The following is a 19331-nucleotide window of genomic DNA, read 5'->3' as shown; positions in this document are numbered from 1 at the left end:
TTAGAGATTAAAATCATATAATACATACTTGATAGATAAAAATGCATTTAAACCTAAAATATAATCAAATTTTCTAAACTTACTTAATAATAACATTCCACATAAAATATTTCCGGACTTTCAATTAGAAAAAAGAAATATTTTTGAGAATACGATTTCCAGAAATACAATAATATGATGCGTGGAAACAAATACCATTTTACGTCATTATAATTCTTGTAAATAAAATATATTGAACTATATATATAAAAAAAAAATCCAAATGATATAAATTAATTAATTAGAGTAAATGAGTAATGACTGGAGAGGGTCCCAGTTAGTAAAGGCACGCTTGCCGTATCTCGTGAGGTCGTGTTCGCGTGGACCCTTGTTGTCCCTCCCCACCTTCGCCTCTTGGATTATGTTATGTGGGTAGATATTCTTTAATTTTAAGCAAACAAATAAATAAATAAATCATAAAAAATTAAAAACCATACACACTACACAGATAATATAATAATAAAACCAAGAAAATGGAAAACAAGACAGGAAGACAAAAGAGCACTAAACAGGGAACATATATATACACACATATAGAGAGAGAGAGTGTGTGTGTGGTTTGGTTTCTCTTTGGTTCCTTTCTTATATGAAGCATCACATACTTGCATCTCATGCAGCATCTTGGAACTCTTTCTAACGGTTATTTTTGTTAAGGGGAGAAAAGAAAGGGCTTTGATCAGTGAATAGTGGTTCCTGTTTGGTTGCAACTACTGAAATGGATTACACCAATGACAAGTATATCTGTGCCCTTTTGTTTATATCAGTTTTTTTTTTCCCTTCTTTTTATGGGTCTGTCTCTTGGGAAAGACACTCTCTTTGGGAACTGCATTTGGTTTTAAACATGTACTTTCTGACTTTGATGCTCTTCAATTTTTGTTCTGTGTTTTTATTTGGGAGATGAAATGGGTACCCATTAGTTTTTTTGGACCTTGCTTGTTGTAAGTGTGATTTTTAGTTAATTGGTTCATTCGTGTATGGGGTTGTTGACCTTAATTTTACCCTTTTTTTTTTTTTTTTTTTTTTTGCTTTTTTGTGTTAACTCTGGTCGGTTTAGTACTTCTCTGTTCTTGGTTTTTATTTGCTCTTGAGATGCTCGATTCATGTTAGATTTTGTGGATAGAGGAAGGGTAGTGATGATGATGATGGGTCATAGTTGTCTTTCTCGCTTTTTTTGGCCCTTTTCTTTCGTTTATTTTTTTGCTTTCTAGTTTCTTCTGCAGTAATTGGTGGTTCTGTTCCTATTTATTTGTGTGGTTGTTTGGTTTGTAATTAGTACTGCAATTTATTTGCGTGGTTGGTTTGGTTAATCTTCTATGTACTTTTGGTTGATTTGTATACTGTTAAAATCACGACGTCTACGATCTATCCATTGTGATTCTTTCAAATTGGTTTTAGGATTGGCTCCTTTTATGTTTTCTTGCACCTTGTACAATGTTGCGTAACAAGCATTTACTGTTTGCTCCATGTTAAATGGTGCTAGGGAGCCATGGGATTGGCATAGGGAGGACTATTATCTGCAAAAGAGTTTCAATTACGGTAAGTCTGACTTGTAGTTTTAAGTTAAGTTAGTCTAAAAAATTGGTGCCTGAGAAATTTTTCTTGTATGAGCAGAAATTTCTCAAGGACTGTGGAATGAAGCTCCTCAAAATGAAGATCTTTCCTATGTGTTCAATGATGAAACAACCCCAGTGAAGGCTTGTGGGGATTTTGCATACAATGATAATAATAGTGGTAAGATGTTTGTACTGGCAAGGAAGTTTTACATTGTCTAACAATCAATATGTGCAGCTTGAAACTCGAATATATAGTTCTTTATTTCTGTTATTCAGGGTGAGCTTGACACAATGATAAAGTGATTGCCTTGTGATCTGGAGGTCACAATTTCAAATGCTTGAAACAATCTCTTTGCTTGTAGGGATATAGATGTTTATATCTACCCTCCCTTGCTTCCTTGAACAATTTCAAAGTTATTGCCTTGTGATCTGGAGGTCACAATTTCAAATCATCGAAACATTCTCTCTGCTTGTAGGTATACAGATGATTACATCTACCCTCCCCAGCTTCCACTGGGTGGGAGCCTCATGAATTGGATTCCCTTTAACTTTTATTATTATCATCATTATTCCTTCTAACCTTTTTTATTTAATATATATGCAATGTTATCCTTTTTAATTCAAATAAGGTGGATTTCAGAGTCAAATAATATGGAAAAGGAGCCAGACAAATGTTTGAAGACTTCTTACCAAATTAAGAGACGGCGGATGCTACAATTCAATACTCAAGATGGGGAGCATTCCCCTTCCAATGAAAATTTGTGTTCAGCATATTTGAAAGTAAAGGTCAGTGCTTGTAGCGTTTACCTTAGTGATTTTTCACACCCATGGTAGTGTAATAGGTCTAGCTACATAAAAAAATCAAAGTGAGAATCTGCTTTAGTTTGAGAAAATATGTTATATTTTTTTTCTCAAATATATTCCACGTATTGTTGTCTATGGTTAGAATACATCATGTCATGAGGTAACTAAAATTTGTGCAACTTTTCTTTGTTCTTTCTGTCAGAATTCTCTTTTCTGATATTTATTTCATAACTATGCTTCATGAAATGATTAGTTCAGCCATATTGGTTTGCGTTACCACCTTGTATTGGTTCATCTGTTAAGTTATTCAAGTGTCTCCCCTGCATGTTTACTGTAGCCATTTGATGGCTTAATATAATATAACTGTGTTTTAACTGAAGTCATTTGTGATGACTGTTAAAGTTTGATAATGAGATTTTTTGTTCACATCTGAGTATCTTGTATCCTATAATATTTACTTAACATGGGTCCTCTCCATTGTTGTGGGGGTCTTAGTCCTACATATAATATGGTCTTTTGGGTTGATCAACAATCTTGTTTCTTTTGTTATGCCTTCAAGACTTCATGATTTGCAATGCAAATAGTCAGCACTAAGCACTAGCACTTAACGATAGTGTTTTTTTTTTTTCTTTTTAATTTTTTGTTTTGAAGTGTTCCAGTAGTACTTTATTGATTTCAATTAAATGTTGTTTGAGTTAATTGTGCTAGAGCTGTTGTTTTGCCAGATTGTATGACTGTTGCATTATGTATATAGGGGAAGGAGGACTCAAATGAGGATGTTTTCTCAGAACTACCACAATGGATACCGGGGGCATCAGGTTTACCTTTTGCAAGATTCTGCTTTGAACATTTTTTTTTCTTTTTTAGATGGCTTTGATTGATACCTTTAACCGATCATAATGGAATATGCATTAGGGAGTGCATCTGCTTCCAGTTACGAGGAACTTGAGTCAGCTGAAGGGTGGCTAGCAGATTGCTTTAAGGATACCGAAATGCAATTATGTCCTGAGGATTTGTATGCTTCTAAAGACCACCACTAATTTATGGCATATATGTATATATATACAAAATAATCTTATGATTATGTTATGTGACTCAGGAATTTTTCTGGGGCAGATGATGTTCATATTGATGTTGCAGGTATATGACATTGTCTGCCATTCACTATTATCTTTCTATTTCTTCCTTCTTTTTTCTTTCCTGTACTCATTGACTCTTGAAAAAAAAATTATATACTACTGTAGAGCTATGCAACTTCCCACCAGCATGTGAACAAAATGTGATTCAGCATCGCATAACTCGTACCCCCAAAAATATTGTTGTCAGAGGTTTGTTTTGTTTTCCTTGATATAGTCTTTCTTGCTTGTTTTAATTGCACTGGATATTTGCTATATTTCTCATATAAGAATATCCTCCAGTTGCTAGGATGTAATACTGGATTCTCTTGTATGATATAAGCTGCATAGTGATGCACTCACAGGATAGAAGTTAGCATGGTTTTACTAGATTTGTGTTTTCATTCCTAAAACTTGGATTTTTAATTTTTGTCAAATACAAAAGACACATTGCTAGGAAATGTAGTACATATTAGTTAATGGGATGAAATTTTATGATTTTTTTAATTCATGGTAATCAAACTTAATACTAAAGAGGTTTATAACAACCCACGTACCCTGTTCATCCAACTGAGCTAGACTCCATGACAACAAATTCTAACTCTCTTTTTCATGTATAGGTGGGAAATCATTTATAGAAACACCCTCAAAGCTAATTTCTTCTGTGGCCTATCCATTTGCCTTCATTAAACCTAGTGATGCCCATGGAGATGTCACTCTGAAGGAAATAAATCAGCGCATTCTGTCTCCATCTCCTATGAAGTCCAAACAAAGTGTGGAAGATCCATCATCTTACCCAAAATCAGCCTTTTCTGGGAAGCCCGTAGTTGGAAAAACAAAAGTTCACATTGAAGGGGGAAAAGGTAGCATCACAATTATGAGAACCAAAGGCTAAGACTAAAGTTGTTCGGTGCTGACTCTTGTCTGGGGTTTGACTTCATTGTGTATGTAAAACACCTGGTAATATATAGTTGGGTACTGCAATTCTTGGTATTGTTGGCATCCATAATAACACCATCTTAGTGTTCGTATCCTAGTTAGGAATCTAGATGTCTTTGTGTGGCTTCTGTTTAGTAGATGTTTTTGTTTGATTTAAACTCTGCAATGAGAATTTTGATATCAGTTTCCATATTAATGGATATGAAATGGAAAAACATATATAAACCTAGTTGGTTTAATATGTTTGTTGATCTCTGCAAATATGAAGAAATTTGGTTTTGATGGTTTAATCTTTCTTAATCTATGCAAATATGACAAAATTTGGTTTTATTCCATGCAATTTTTGCTGTTGATTTTGGTTCGTATAAATTTTAGAATTTTTAAAAATAATTCTTATGGTATTTATTTATGTGACATGCTTCTAGTGAGTGTTGTTGGGTCTATTGAGTTACTTTCTATCAAGTTATTAAATTACTTATAAATGTTTCGGTCTTCAACATAAGGAGATGTGTTGAAGATGTCATATGAAGTAATGATAATAATAAATTAAAATATAAGTGGAGAGTAAATTTTACTTTATAAGTTGGTTTTAAAGGATTAAATTAGGTTTGATGTCACTTTCTTAAGTTTATATTATTATGTTATAACTAAATGATGATAGAATTTAAAAAAAATAAAATTCAAGAATCATAATGAGTGGTTCAATTTGCCCCATTCAAGTGTTTACACTCAAGGTTCCTTCAGAAGGTGAGGCTCCCTAAAGAACAAATTCCTCCAAGTCTTTCCATCATAAGTTCAAAAGGCTACCTTGTGGCCAAGGACTTGAGCAAACCTACACTACAAAGAGGTACTACAACCACCAAAGTAATTTCAAGACAAGCAATAAGGCACAATTAAAAAAGGTAAACTTAAATATGATTTAATGTGATAATACTTCAAAGAATAACAAGAAAGACAAACTAAAATTATAGGTAATTTTAAAAGTTAGCACACAATTAGAAACCTAAAAATGACACTAGAACAGAATACAAAATTAAGAAAAAGAATTAAATTGTCTTCAAAAAAATTATGTTACAATTCTTGAGCCACAACAAATAGGTGACAAATAATTTTAACTCATAAATGCTCCTCTAACCAAAGATATTTCCATACGTTCATCATTTTAATTTTGATGATAACAAAGCAATGACTTTGGGAGACTAATATGTGTCTAAGTCATTTCAGGAAACATGCATCCAAGGATGTAGAAAGAATGAAGAACTTTTTTTCATGTATGTATAAACAACCTTTTCTACAAATGTGTAAAATGAAACAAGTGTAATACTTAGTAAATAGGATAATTAGTGTTTGTATCCAACATCTAATGCATTATGACTAGCGTATGCATCTTATAGATGCTCACATATCCAATGCTTGTTTGAACGTTTCATGTCTTTCATAAACATATTCTAAAGTTTGAAAAACATATTTGGTGACACAAGTCCACTAGTTGTATCTACCATTTACAAAATACACCTCACTTAAATACAAAATGCAACCCTAAAGAAAAATACAAAATTAACCCTACACTAATGATCCAAAATAAATGTCAAAATAAAAGAAAGGTTTACAAGAAATAAGAGATGGACTAGTTATTAATTAACTTAAAGTTCAACATGAGCTTATCCCTTCATTTCCAACCCACTCATTTTGCATTGTCATTGACATGATCCTTGTAATAGGTCCTTTTGGAGGTAAGATTTCATAAAAAAATTAATGGTGTGTTTGGATGAGGAATTTTACAAATTCAAGGAATTTAAAATTTTTGGTATTTAAATTACATTCATTTCAATTTCTATCATTCTTAAAATATTTTGTTTGGATAATTCAATTTAATTTTTTTAAAATTTTAAATTGTTAATTTGGATATGATAATTTGATTCTACCATGGTAAAATTAATTTTGAAAATATATTTATATGTTGAGATTTTTAAATAAAATTTTATAAAAATAAATATTAGCCAATTTTTAAATTTTAATAATTTAAAAAATTAATATTAGATAATATTTAATAATTTTTAAAGTATTTTTGAATATTCAATAATTAAAAATATGAAGAGATAAGATAGATATAAGTGAAATAAGGAAAAAAAATATGAAGAATTTCAAATTCTTAATTTTTTTGGGAGAATTTGAAATTTTACTATTTTAATTTTAAGGAATTTCACAAATGCTTGGATTTCAAATTCTTTGTAAATTCTCTATCCAAACAAAGTATTTCACCTCAAAAAATTTGAAAATTTTCAAACAAATGAATTACTCTATTTAAATTACCCATCCAAACACACTCTAAGGATAATAAACAAAATAAAACTTAAAATCTAGCTAGCAATTAGTGTCATTTCCAATTATTGAATCAATAGAAGAACTAATCCTGCCACCCAACTACATGCGCCACCAAGGATTTCGAAGGCCATGTTTGTAAAGTGCCAAAGGGTGCACTAGAGTATGCTAGCTTCGAGGAGTAGCAAAATTTGGAGAAATTTCATACAAATCTCCATACCTGTAGCAAGTATTAGAGAAGTAGCACTAGACTCCATTACAAAATATTACAATTTACACTACCCCTCTCACTCAAAATATAAGGATTCCTTTAACATATTACAGATATAAAGTGAATAAAACATTTAGAGTAAATTACAGATATGAATATTACACTGTCATTTATTTTTATGTTAAAAATTATGGTTTCTCTCTTTAACAAATTTTAATGTACTTTTGCTTTATCCATTTTTAAATTTTTCTATTAAGATTTGTTAACTTTCGTAACAAAAAGTTATTACTAACATATTCTTTACACCAAAATCTCCTTAGAGATATAAATATGACATTACTCTCCCTTTTTTTGTTAAAATATATTTTTTTCTCTTTTGATAAATAAAAATACTATACTTTAACAAATTATTTCTTATTTTACATATTTAATTATATTTTAAAAATTATTATGATTTTTTAAAATTCATGATATATTTAAAAATATTTTTAAATTTAATAATATATATACTATAATAAAATAAAACAAATATTAAGATAATATTTAATCGATGTAGTTAAATGTAATATTTTATAAATATTTAAATAAAATAATTTTTTTATTATATAATATTAATTATATATTTAAGATAATATATAAGTAATAAGGTATTATTTAATTTATGTTATTAATAAAATACTATAATAAATATCTAAACAAAAAGGTGATTTCTAATAAAGTATCATTTATCATATTTAATAAATATAATGCAAAAACATATCTATAAAACATGTATTTTTTAAATTAAAAAGTTATTATTAAATAAGATATAATTATTACTAAATTTAATACTTATGAATATATTTTCATATATAAGTATACGTATATAATTTATTTTATAATTTATTTATTTAATCATATTTTACAACATTTTATCAAATGAATGAATGATAATGATTTGAAAATATTTTAATATATATTTTAATCAAAAACGTATTTCTTACAATTTTAAAATGAATATTTGTTAGCGATATTAAGTTAAATGCTTTAAATTATATATTTTAATATAATAAAAAGTGATAATATATAAAATTCATATATTTAATGGATAAAGTATAATTTATTTTTATATTTTAATATATAAAGGGAGGATAATGTAATACATGCATCCATCATATGAAAGGAAGTGTCATTTACATTAACGACGTTAAGTTAAATAAATTAAATTATATATTTTAACACAATAAAAGAGAAAAGTATAATGCTTTTATCTCTTAGATGGTAACACACTCAAATATTTATTCAATTTCTCTTTCATTCTATTTTTAAGTTAAGTTATATTTTTTCCTCATTTTATTTAATTTATTCAATTTGATTCTTTTATTTGTTAAAAGTCAAGTGGTCTTTTAATTTTTATATGTGATACCATTCTACCCTAAATAAATACATATAAATAATTTTGGGAGACAAAATAAAAATAAAACTTTTCTCATTAATAATTAGTAAAATGTTTCGTAAAACTTTATTCATTACTTTATTAAATGAGGAAAACCATGTAAATATTATTTGAATTAAAATAAGACACAACTTCATAATTAATAATGTTCCAACAATAAAATATAATTAAAGAGAAACTCTATAGTCCAACAACTACTAAAATTAAAATTCTGTCATGATGTCACACTATCAGAGCATAACCCCTTTTTATATATATCTCTCCCTTATTAAATATATCATTATGTACCTACTCTAATCCTACAAATTAGGTTCAACCCAAATACAAACATACAAACACATGGAGTGAAAATACATCTCATCCATAAACAACATATACTAGACATAAAGGTAGATACACACACATTTATACCTCAATAACATCTCATATACTCTCAAACATTCTCACTTATATCAATAATGACCATCAATATACCTCCATCGATTATTTTTTATCATCCACACACAATATAACACAATCATAATGCAAGACTTGTGCAATACATACTCCTAACTCTACATGTATGTTGTAACACCCCAATTTCTTTAAAAGGATATTTTTATTAGTAATGGCATTTTTGTAATTACTGAGGATATTTTTGTAATTTTTATAAAGTTATAGGGGTATTCTGGGTTCCGGAACGGGCCGTTCCAAAAGTGGAACGGGCCGTTCCAAATGTTGAAAATGTGGGGTTTTTGTAGTTCCAGAACGGGCCTTGGAACAGGCCGTTCTTCAAGGAGAACGGGCCGTTCTGCTTGGAGAACAGGCCGTTCTGGTATGCAGAACGGGCCGTTCTGGAAGCAGTACGGGCCGTTCTGCTGAGTCTGGGAACAAGCCGTTCCGATTTTAGAACGGGCCGTTCCAGTTGAGAAATTTGCCCACGTTTGAAGGATCCGGAACGGGCCGTTCCGAAATCAGTACGGCCGTTCCGGGTGCGTCAGATTGCCTATAAATAGGGCATCAGGGGTGAAGAAAATTTTATACGGAGTAAGAAGTGAAAATTTTAGAGAGAGAGAGAGAAAGAGAGAGAGAAAAAAAAGAGAAAGAAAGAGAGAGGGAAAGGGAAAGAAAAAGAGGGAAACTAGAAGAGGAGGCTCTGCCCAAGTTTCAACTCCTGCTTATCCAGGTAAGGGGGGAGTGAGAACCTCGCTCAGGGGTGTGGGGATAATTGTTGGATAGTTGTTTGTCAGATTGGCCCCCAATCCCTTGTCGTTGTTCTGTTTGATTTTCTATTTACTCTACTATGTTTTTGTTGAAGGTGCCGTTGTTCTGTTTGATTTTCTATTTACTCTATTTTGTTCTTTGTTGAAGGTGCCGTTGTTCTGTCCGATTTTCTATTTATTCTACTTTGTTCTTTGTTGAAAGTAATAAATGAATATGAAATTAATGTTAATAATAAATGAGTTTTAATATGAAAAAGAATGCTCTCTGGATCTCTGTGAATTCCTATGCAGACTTTATGAGGAGTATTTATGACATGACTATGTGAAATATGGACAAATGACACGAGACCTAAAAATGGACTATTGAGACAAGATGTGATTATGAGGACATGAAAAATGATGACATGATGTATTTAATGAAATTCTGTAATAAGTTAAATGTTGAGTCAATGAGATTATGAATGTATGACATGCATCATATGCATATATTACTCCAGGTGTGCCGCTGAGGCCGCATACCAACGATGCTAACTAGGTGTACCTTCGGGTCACCCACGACGTAACATGCTAGGTGTACCTTCGGGTCACCCACGATGTAACATGCTAGCCAGGTGTACCTTAGGGTCACCCACGATGTAACATGCTAGCCAGGTGTACCTTAGGGTCACCAACGATGAATTGTGAATCTTCCGTATGGCGCCACATGCATGCATTTATGAGTCAAGTCCATGACATCATAAGCATGATAAATGAATATATATGTGATATTGATGATATATGTGTATTGTTTACATGTGACTTATATATGTTTTGTATGTGTGTGCTATCTAACCTTTATTTTTGCACCTGAAACTGAGTGAGATGTTTCTCACTCCCTTGTTATTTTTGTATATGTTTTAAATTATGTTGCAGATGATCAGCATCATGGGAATGTTGGTGATGAGGCTTAAAGGCTTCAGTTGGGCATGCTCTGATAGGATGTGACATCGGGGCATAGATAGCTTAGTTTAATATGTTATTGTTTTAATAACTTTAGTTTCTCTTCTTTGTAATTTCTAACGAAAAGAGATAACGTAAATAAAGTTGTAATCTTTCTTTTGTAATTTGAACGTTCTTGATAAAAAAATAAAATGTACATCTTTGTTATATTTTTATTACATGATTTGGAAAATATAAATTAATTCCTAACCAGGAGGCACTGCCACCTTTACTGGAGTTAATTTATATTTCCTTTATTATTATTAGTATATATATATATATGATTTCTTGTTTTTACTAAATTGTATTGAAAATCTTAACTTCTTTTCCTTTATAATTTCTACATTGGAGTTATGACCTATGAGTTTTGAATGTGAATCTTCTACCTTATGACGTTTGAAACAATTGTTTATATATGAAAGATGGTATCAAATTATGAAAGGTTTTTAATTACCCAAAAAGAAGAAAAGAAAAAAAATAATTATTGTTACATTTGTTGTATATTAACATTGGGGTAGAGGGTGTCACATTTAGTGGTATCAGAGCAGGTCGATCTAATCGACCGTGAGTTATGAGCTTACTATGCTTATTTGGTTTGCTATGCTTATTTGGTACATGAATGATGGACTGAATTGATTGTGAAACTTGTTGGTATGCTTGTATGATGATTGATTATGTTTATTAATTGTATTATTTTCTTTGACTATGGCTGGTAGAAATGATCGTGCGATTGCTGATGCCCTTCAAGCATTAGCACAAGCTATGAATAATAACAATAGGGCTGAGGTCGCTCCTAACTGGTTGGATCAATTTCAACGAAATCATCCACCTACCTTTAAAGGAGGATATGACCCAGATGCTGCTATGAATTGGCTAACGGAGATTGAGAAGATCTTCAATGTCATGGATTGTCCTCTCACTCAAAAGGTGAAGTTGGCCACCTTCATGTTGACTGCTGATGCTCACTTTTGGTGGGAAGGAGCACTTCGGAGGATGATTGATGGAGGGGTACACTTGAATTGGGATAACTTTAAGAAGGCTTTTCTTGAGAAATATTTCCCAGATGATGTGAGGAGTCAAAAAGAAATGGAATTTCTTGAGCTGAATCAAGGGAACAACACAGTGGCAGAGTATGCTGCCAAATTTGATGCTTTGGTCCGTTATTGTACACACTACCATGGTGAGGGTGGTGAAAGGGCTAAATGCATAAAATTTGTAAATGGTCTGCGTCCTGAGGTAAAGACTGCAATTAACTATCAGGAGATATATCACTTTCCCACTCTGGTCAACAAGTGCAGCATTTATGATCGTGACAACCGTGATCGTGCTGCTTTCTATAAAGGAGTTGGAGGTCCTATTCGTGCTGTGAGTTCTAGTACTTCGGGTAAGAGTAAGCCTTACTCTGCTCCTACTAGATTTCAAAGAAATAAAGCTGCTGCTAATAAAAGCAAGTCATTTACAAGAGGATCCACTATTAGTGCTACTGGAAGTGTTGGAGGGTCTGTGTCCACTCCTTTAGGAAGATGTGGGAAGTGTGGACGTATTGGTCATAATCAGTCTAAGTGCCGTGACAAGGAGGTTACTTGCTTCAACTGCAGTGGTAAGGGTCACATCAACACCCAATGTCCTGAACCACGAAGAACACGTGTTATTGGATTGGATTCACAAATTGAGCGTCCAAAGACTGTGGGGAGAGTATTTGCTCTTAGTGGTACTGAAGCTGCTCAGTCAGAAAATTTGATACAAGGTACTTGTTTCATAGCTGAGACTCCTTTAGTTGTACTATTTGATTCTGGTGCAACCCATTCCTTTATTTCCGTCTCTTGTGTCCAAAAGTTGAATTTGCCTGTGTCTTTGTTAGATTTTGATTTAGTCGTTGAAACCCCTACTAATGGTCCTGTGACTACATCCCTAGTGTGTTTGAAATGTCCTTTGACAGTTTCTGATAAACAGTTTCTAGTTGACTTAATTTGTTTGCCTCTTAGTCAATTAGATGTAATTCTTGGTATGGATTGGTTATCTTCTCACCATGTCCTTTTAAACTACTTTGAGAAATCTATTTCCTTTGGTGAATGTAAGAGTACGGAATTTCTTAGTGCTGCTGAAATTAAGACTTGTTTAAAAGAAAATGAAAGAGTGTACATGATCTTCGCTTCCTTAACACTTGAGACTGATAATAAGCTAGATGAGATTCCCTTAGTGAGAGAATTCCCAGAAGTATTTCCTAAGGATGTGTCTAGTTTACCACCTGAGAGAGATTGAGTTTAGCATTGTAGACCCCTAAAATTGTCCGGGTCGGAAATAAAGCTTGAAGACTCTTGAAGACTGAAGGAAAGTCAGCCAGAAGGACTCATGGAAGGCCCTAGGAGGATTCTCTGTAGGTCTAGAGGTCTTATAATAGCTCAAAATAAGGAAGTGGAGGGAATAAAGCCCAATACGGCCTCCCAAAAGTTCAGTACGGCCGTATTGAACATTTTGAACTACAATACGGCCGCACTGAACTCAATACGGCCGTATTGAAGTTTCTGAACTTCAATACAGCCGCACTGAACTCAATACGGCCGTATTGAAGTTTCTGAACTTCAATACAGCCGCACTGAACTCAATACGGCCGTATTGAAGTTTCTGAACTTCAATACAGCCGCACTGAACTCAATACGGCCGTATTGTAGTTCAAAACTTCAATACGGACCGTATTGACTCCAGGCCCGTATTGCGCCTGTTCCCTATAAATAAGACGTCATTTGGACGTCATTAGACACTTTTACACTGAGTTTTAACCCTCTTCTTGAGTATTCTGGGTTTTTTTGAGCAGTGCTCTGCCTAGAAATCACTCGGAGAGTTGATCCGACAAAGTTCTCGAGTTCTGAGCTTTTTGCTTGAGTCTCGAACTGAGTCGAAGGGAAATCCTCCGGATTTCCATAGTTAAAATTTTCTAGGAGGGAGTGAGCAGGCTTGTAGAGCGAGGGAACGCCAAAAAGCTTCCCAGTTTTACTTGAATATAAAAGCACGCTTCAAAGGTTTCTTCTTAAGACCTTCCTTTTACTGCTTTCTGTGTGTATATTTAACTGTCATCATGTAGATAGTTAAGTTATAATTGTTTAGAATAAATAGGGGTAATTTAGTAATTTCACACTATTATTTTTAGAAATAATCTGTCATAGGGAACCCGAAAGGGGCGCTGTGGGGTGCTAACACCTTCCCCACGCGTAACCGACTCCCTTACCCGACTCTGGTTGTCATGGCCGAAGTCGATTTTTGAATCGATTGCCTTAAACTTCTTTTTCCAATGTTTTGAGTAAAACATTGGTGGCGACTCCATGAACCCTTCCTTTTTATGAAAACCGCTAATCCATGGAGGGTCCCGCTTGGGATTAACATGGATTGGTGAGCCTTTTAATAAAATTGCTCGTTTGACAAGGTCTCAGTTTGAGAATAAGTCATTCTAGCAATCCACCACTTTCAAAACAAATAAAAGAGTCCAACCATCCTTCGCGAATGCCGAAAGCCCGTTTCGGGCCGGTGGCGACAGATGGCGACTCCGCTGGGGAAGCCTCGAGAGTCAGTCCCATTTAGTGACAGATTATTTTTAACAAATAATAGTTAAAATTATTTTATTACCCCTTGTTTGTATGATAACATGCTTTATTTATATGGCTTTAATAACTGTTGTATGTTTAGTTTCTGCAATTGTTTGAAATATAAATTGCACACAAACCTTTGCACACAACAGTTCCCTCTATACCCGGGGGCATGAGTGGTAAGCCATAGGGAGTGGATGTTAGTACGGCCGGTTGTCGAATGGGTCTATAGGTGCCCGTAGACCGTTGTCGGAAAGCATCACTCAAGGTGATAACCATGAACTCGAGTCCGACAGTGCGTTGGAGCTTTCCATCGACTTACGACGAGAGGAATTGGGTCCCTATAATGGGGGCACCTTGGGGGCCTTGGACTGGTGAGAACAGTTAGAACCACCTTGAATATGCACCTTGTCGCCACCAGCCCAAACGGGCCTCGGCGGTCGCGAAGACGGTCGAACTCGCTTTTATTTTAGTTTTGAAAATGTATTGGATTATTAGAACGACTTGTTCTCAAACTGAGACCTTGTCGATCTTATCCAATTTATTTATTAAAAGTCTCACCAATCCATATTAATCCCAAGCGGGACCCTCCATGGATTAGTGGTTTTCGCAAAAGGAGGGTTCGTGGAGTCGCCACCAATGTTTTACTCAAAACATTGGAAAAAGGGATAAGGCAATTGATTTTATAAATCAACTTTGGCCATTACAACCAGAGTCGGGTAAGGGAGTCGGTTACGCGTGGGGAAGGTGTTAGCACCCCACAGCGCCCCTTTCGGGTTCCCTATGACAGATTATTTCTAAAATAATAGCGTAAAATTACTAAATTACCCCTATTTATTATAAGCGATTATAAATTAACTATCTACATGATGACAGTTTAAATATGCACACAGAAAGCAGTAAAAGGAAGGATTTAAGAAGAAACCTTTTGAAGCGTGCTTTTATATATTGAGTAAAACTGGGAAGCTTTTTGGCGTTCCCTCGCTCTACAAGCTCGCTCGCTCTCTCCTATAAACTTTTAACTATGGAAATCCGGAGGATTTCCCTTCGACTAGGTTCGATCCTCAAGCAAAATGGCTCGGGGCTCAAGAACTTTGTCGGATCAACTCTCCGAGTGATTTCTAGGGCAGAACACTGCTCAAAAACCCCAGAATACTCAAGGAGAGGGTTGAAACTATCTCAAAAAGTGTGAAATGACGTCCAATTGACGTCATATTTATAGGGAACAGGCCCAATACGGGCCCTGGAGCCAATACGGCCGTATTGAAATTTTTGAACTTCAATACGGCCGTATTGAGTACAATACGGCCGTATTGAAATTCAAAAATTTCAATACGGCCGTATTGAGTTCACTGCGGCTGTATTGAAGCTTCAATACGGCCGTATTGATTTCAGTACGGCCGTATTGAAGTTTCAGAAACTTCAATACGCCGTATTGAGTTCACTGCGGCCGTATTGAAGCTTCAATACGGCCGTATTAAGTTCAGTACGGCCGTATTGGGCTTCATTCCCTCCACTTCCTTATTTTGAGCTATTCTAAGACCTCTAGACCTACAGAGAACCCTCCTAGGGCCTTCCAGGAGTCCTTCTGGCTGATCTTCCTTCAGTCTTCGAGAGTCTTCAAGCTTTATTTCCGACCCGGACAATTTTAGGGGCCTACAGCTGCCCCCCCTTTACTTAGTCGGACGGCCTTTTAGTGTACCGGCTGACAAGTAAAGGAGTTGACCCAATTGTCCGGGTGATGCGCCGACCTTCTGACTTGTAGCGTCTTCCGGTGGAAAATTGTTGAGTAACCTCTCCAGGTTGTTGCATACCTCGGCGCTCCTGACAACCTCGGTAGCTAAGTTTACCCTCTCCAGGTCCTGCCTCTTAACATTCAGCAGTGTGAGTTTACCCTCTCCAGGTCCTGCCTCTTAACATTCAGCAGTGTGAGTTTACCCTCTCCAGGTCCTGCCTCTTAACATTCAGCAGTGTGAGTTTACCCTCTCCAGGTCCTGCCTCTTAACATTCAGCAGTGTGAGTTTACCCTCTCCAGGTCCTGCCTCTTAACATTCAGCAGTGTGAGTTTACCCTCTCCAGGTCCTGCCTCTTAACATTCAGCAGTGTGAGTTTACCCTCTCCAGGTCCTGCCTCTTAACATTCAGCAGTTGAGTTTACCCTCTCCAGGTCCTGCCTCTTAACATTCAGCAGTTGAGTTTACCCTCTCCAGGTCCTGCCTCTTAACATTCAGCAGTTGAGTTTACCCTCTCCAGGTCCTGCCTCTTAACATTCAGCAGTTGAGTTTACCCTCTCCAGGTCCTGCCTCTTAACATTCAGCAGTTGAGTATTGCCTCTCCAGGCCTGCTTCCGTGTCTTCTGATCACTTCGGCAATGATTTGATATGATTTTTGTCTCCACAGTCCACGATGCTGCTTCGACGGTTTTTCTGATTTTGTGCCGCTGAGGGCTGGATAACGCAGGGATCCGTCTAGGGGATGTGCAGTCATTCATAGGTTCTTGTGCCCCAACTTGCATTGCATTGTTGGTACCCATGGGGAATTTTTGACTCCTTGGGGTGTAGACACAGATGCTCTCTCTCTGAGTTGAGCGATGCCTTATGTTTGGCTGACGTCCTTTTGACGTGGGTGGAGTATCCCGGTTGTCCTTATTCGGGTATCTCTTTTGGATTTTCTGATTTTTGTAGCCTCTGTGTAGGCTGTTTATCCGCTGGGGATTTTGTCATTCATTTCTTGACTGGCCTCTTCTGTTAGGCAAATGATCTTGATGTTTGGTGCTTGGCTGGATGCCACATTCCGCTTGAGGAATATTTATTGATATATATATATATTTTTTATTTTTCTCCTTTTGTAGGGGTGCCTCTTGAGTAGGCGACTGGGGATTTGGGGATTTTATGTATCCCAGAGTATTATTTAGAAAGCCTCTTCAGGCTTAGCTTCACTCTTCATTTGAGTTGGAGAGCTATCTTCCACTGAGGAAGTTTTAAGTCCTTTGACTAGATATACTGTTTGAATCATGCTTCCGTTAAGGAATTTTGATGATCTCACTTTGATAGCTTTTACTGAAGAATTTGGCCCGTGAGTGGAAGCTGAGATTTCTTTGGGGAGTATTATTTCGGCGAGCCTCTTCATGCTCAATTATTCTGAGAGTATTATTTAGGCAAGCCTCTCCAGGCTCAATTATTCTGAAAGAGTATTATTTCGGCGAGCCTCTCCAGGCTCAGTTATTCTGTACAATCTGTTTGCTGGATTTTCTATATCCTTGCCTTTTTTCATTTTCGGCTTTTTCTGTATTTTGCCTTTTCTTCTGATTTGGCTTTTTCTGGTATTTTGCCTTTTTTATGTTTTTGGCTTTTGCTGTACAAAAATTAAAAGTGCTAAAGAAATTAAATTCAGTTATTATGAGAGAGTATTATTTCGGCAAGCCTCTCCAGGCTCAGTTATTTTGTAGGAGTATTATTTCGGCAAGCCTCTCCAGGCTCAATTATTCTGAAGGAGTATTATTTCGACAAGCCTCTCCAGGCTCAATTATTCTGTGGGAGTATTGTTTCGGCAAGCCTCTCCAGGCTCAGTTATTTTGAGAGTATTCTTTCGGCAAGCCTCTCCAGGCTCAGTTATTCTGTATGATGCTGTTGATTTTCTGAATCTTTGTATTTTGCTTGCTGCTGTCATACACAAGCAATTTTCTATTTTTCTATTTTATGTAATTGCCTCATGATAAGGTCTTTGAATGTGCAACTAATGTGTGTGATGCACGCGATGCAAGTTTTTATTTTTGTTCTTTTATTTAGAAAAGTGAATGACTCTCCCTATCCTCTTCTTTTTTGGAGGAGTTTCTGTCATAGACGCGAGGGAGGATTTTTGTGAGCCTTTTATGCAGGAGATTATGGATTTTACAGGAACCCCTCCAATTTTCTTTATTGACCGATTATTAAGGAATCTCATACAATTTTTAGAAATAAATTTAAAGGCATAATCACATGGTCAAGAGAGAAAAGAAATGAATGGATATTTTATTAATATTCACAAATGTTTTTACAGAAAGATGTACAGAAGGAATTTCCGAAGAATGGCTGGCCAGGGTAGGCTATATACATTTTAGCTTTAAACAATTATATCTGTAATTGTCGCCCTTCCCGTTCCCCTAATTGCTTCGGGTGAGATGCCTGAGCCAGGAGTGTAGATACTGCAAGACGCTTGCTTCTAGAAGATTATCACTTGTACCGCCTTTCGGTTTTCGATTCAAGTGATCGTTGCTTGCTTTGTTTTTACATCTTATTCTTTTGCCCCTAATTTTTGCCTAGGACGTATCCTAGCGGGGATAATTTTGCCTTTGTTTTGCCTAGTACCCTTGTACTGGCGGGCTTTTTGTTTTGCCCTAATTTTTGCCTAGGATGCCCTTTTTGGGTTTTCATCCTAGCGGGCTTGTGCAAGCAACGTCTTCAAGCATAATACTTCTTTACCACGTCAGCGTTGACTGGGTATTGAAGTTCTTCTCCGTCCATGTTTGTGAGGATCAGTGCTCCTCCGGAGAAGGCTCGCTTTACCACGTACGGTCCTTCGTAATTCGGGGCCCACTTTCCGATTTTGTCCTTTTGAGCTAGTAGCAATTTCTTCATCACCAACTCTCCCTCATGGTAGACTCGAGGGTGGACTTTCTTGTCAAAAGCCTTTTTGATCTTCCTCTGATAGGCTTGACCATGGCATATGGCGTTCAGCCGTTTCTCTTCAATGAGGTTCAACTGGTCATACCGGCTTTGAACCCATTCTGCCTCGGAAAGTTTTGCTTCCATGATTACTCTCAGAGAAGGTATTTCGACTTCAACAGGCAGAACTGCCTCCATTCCATAAACAAGGGAAAATGGAGTAGCTCCTGTGGATGTACGTGCTGAAGTCCTATAACCATGGAGAGCGAAGGGTAGCATCTCATGCCAGTCTTTGAATGAGACAACCATCTTTTGTACTATCTTCTTGATATTCTTATTGGCTGCCTCGACTGCCCCATTCATTTTTGGTCGGTATGGGGAAGAGTTGTGGTGTTGGATCTTGAACTCTTGGCACAATTCTTCCACCATCTTGTTATTTAGATTGGATCCATTATCAGTGATGATTTTGTCGGGAATACCGTATCTGCATATGATATTCTTTCTGATGAA

At 35.5% G+C, this 19331-nt stretch overlaps 2 protein-coding genes across 4 annotated transcripts in view; both read left to right on the top strand.

The window, feature by feature from the left end:
* The first annotated feature begins 538 nt into the window (after window positions 1-538).
* On the top strand, window positions 539-4740 carry LOC109793534 (protein XRI1). 3 transcript variants are annotated; one of them, XM_020352998.3, is made up of 9 exons: window positions 539-882; window positions 1520-1575; window positions 1651-1770; window positions 2233-2378; window positions 3151-3214; window positions 3312-3411; window positions 3496-3536; window positions 3641-3724; window positions 4132-4740. In XM_020352998.3, the coding sequence occupies exons 1-9, from the start codon at window positions 755-757 to the stop codon at window positions 4404-4406; spliced, it is 1014 nt and encodes a 337-aa protein (XP_020208587.2). In that variant the 5' UTR covers window positions 539-754; the 3' UTR covers window positions 4407-4740. The 3 variants fall into 3 exon arrangements, with proteins under 3 accessions (XP_020208587.2, XP_020208586.1, XP_020208588.1); XM_020352997.3 differs by having other exon boundaries at window positions 543-774; XM_020352999.3 differs by lacking the exons at window positions 539-882; window positions 1520-1575 and adding an exon at window positions 1955-2068.
* Window positions 4741-11591: 6851 nt separating this feature from the next.
* The window catches only part of LOC109793532 (uncharacterized), a 35452-nt gene continuing 27712 nt past the window's right edge, over window positions 11592-19331 (top strand). Inside the window, exons 1-2 of the mRNA XM_083073614.1 lie at window positions 11592-11728; window positions 11975-12345. Of these exons, the coding sequence (XP_082929740.1) occupies window positions 11592-11728; window positions 11975-12345 (508 nt within the window). The remainder of the gene's footprint in view (window positions 11729-11974; window positions 12346-19331) is intronic.

The sequence above is a fragment of the Cajanus cajan genome, chromosome 4 (assembly GCF_000230855.2).
Source record: "Cajanus cajan strain Asha chromosome 4, NIPB_CcT2T_4, whole genome shotgun sequence".
Lineage (NCBI taxonomy): Eukaryota > Viridiplantae > Streptophyta > Magnoliopsida > Fabales > Fabaceae > Cajanus > Cajanus cajan.
The sequence above is the reverse complement of the archived record's forward strand: the minus strand, read 5'-3'. Positions and strand labels throughout refer to the sequence as shown.

Excerpts from the sequence above, each read along its gene's own strand:
- LOC109793534 (XM_020352998.3), top strand. The coding sequence starts at position 755 with ATGGATTACACCAATGACAAGTATATCTGTGCCCTTTTGTTTATATCA. Across the intron at positions 3,215-3,311 it reads ATGGATACCGGGGGCATCAG|GGAGTGCATCTGCTTCCAGT; the intron begins GTTTACCTTTTG and ends AATATGCATTAG. Across the intron at positions 3,537-3,640 it reads TGTTCATATTGATGTTGCAG|AGCTATGCAACTTCCCACCA; the intron begins GTATATGACATT and ends ATACTACTGTAG.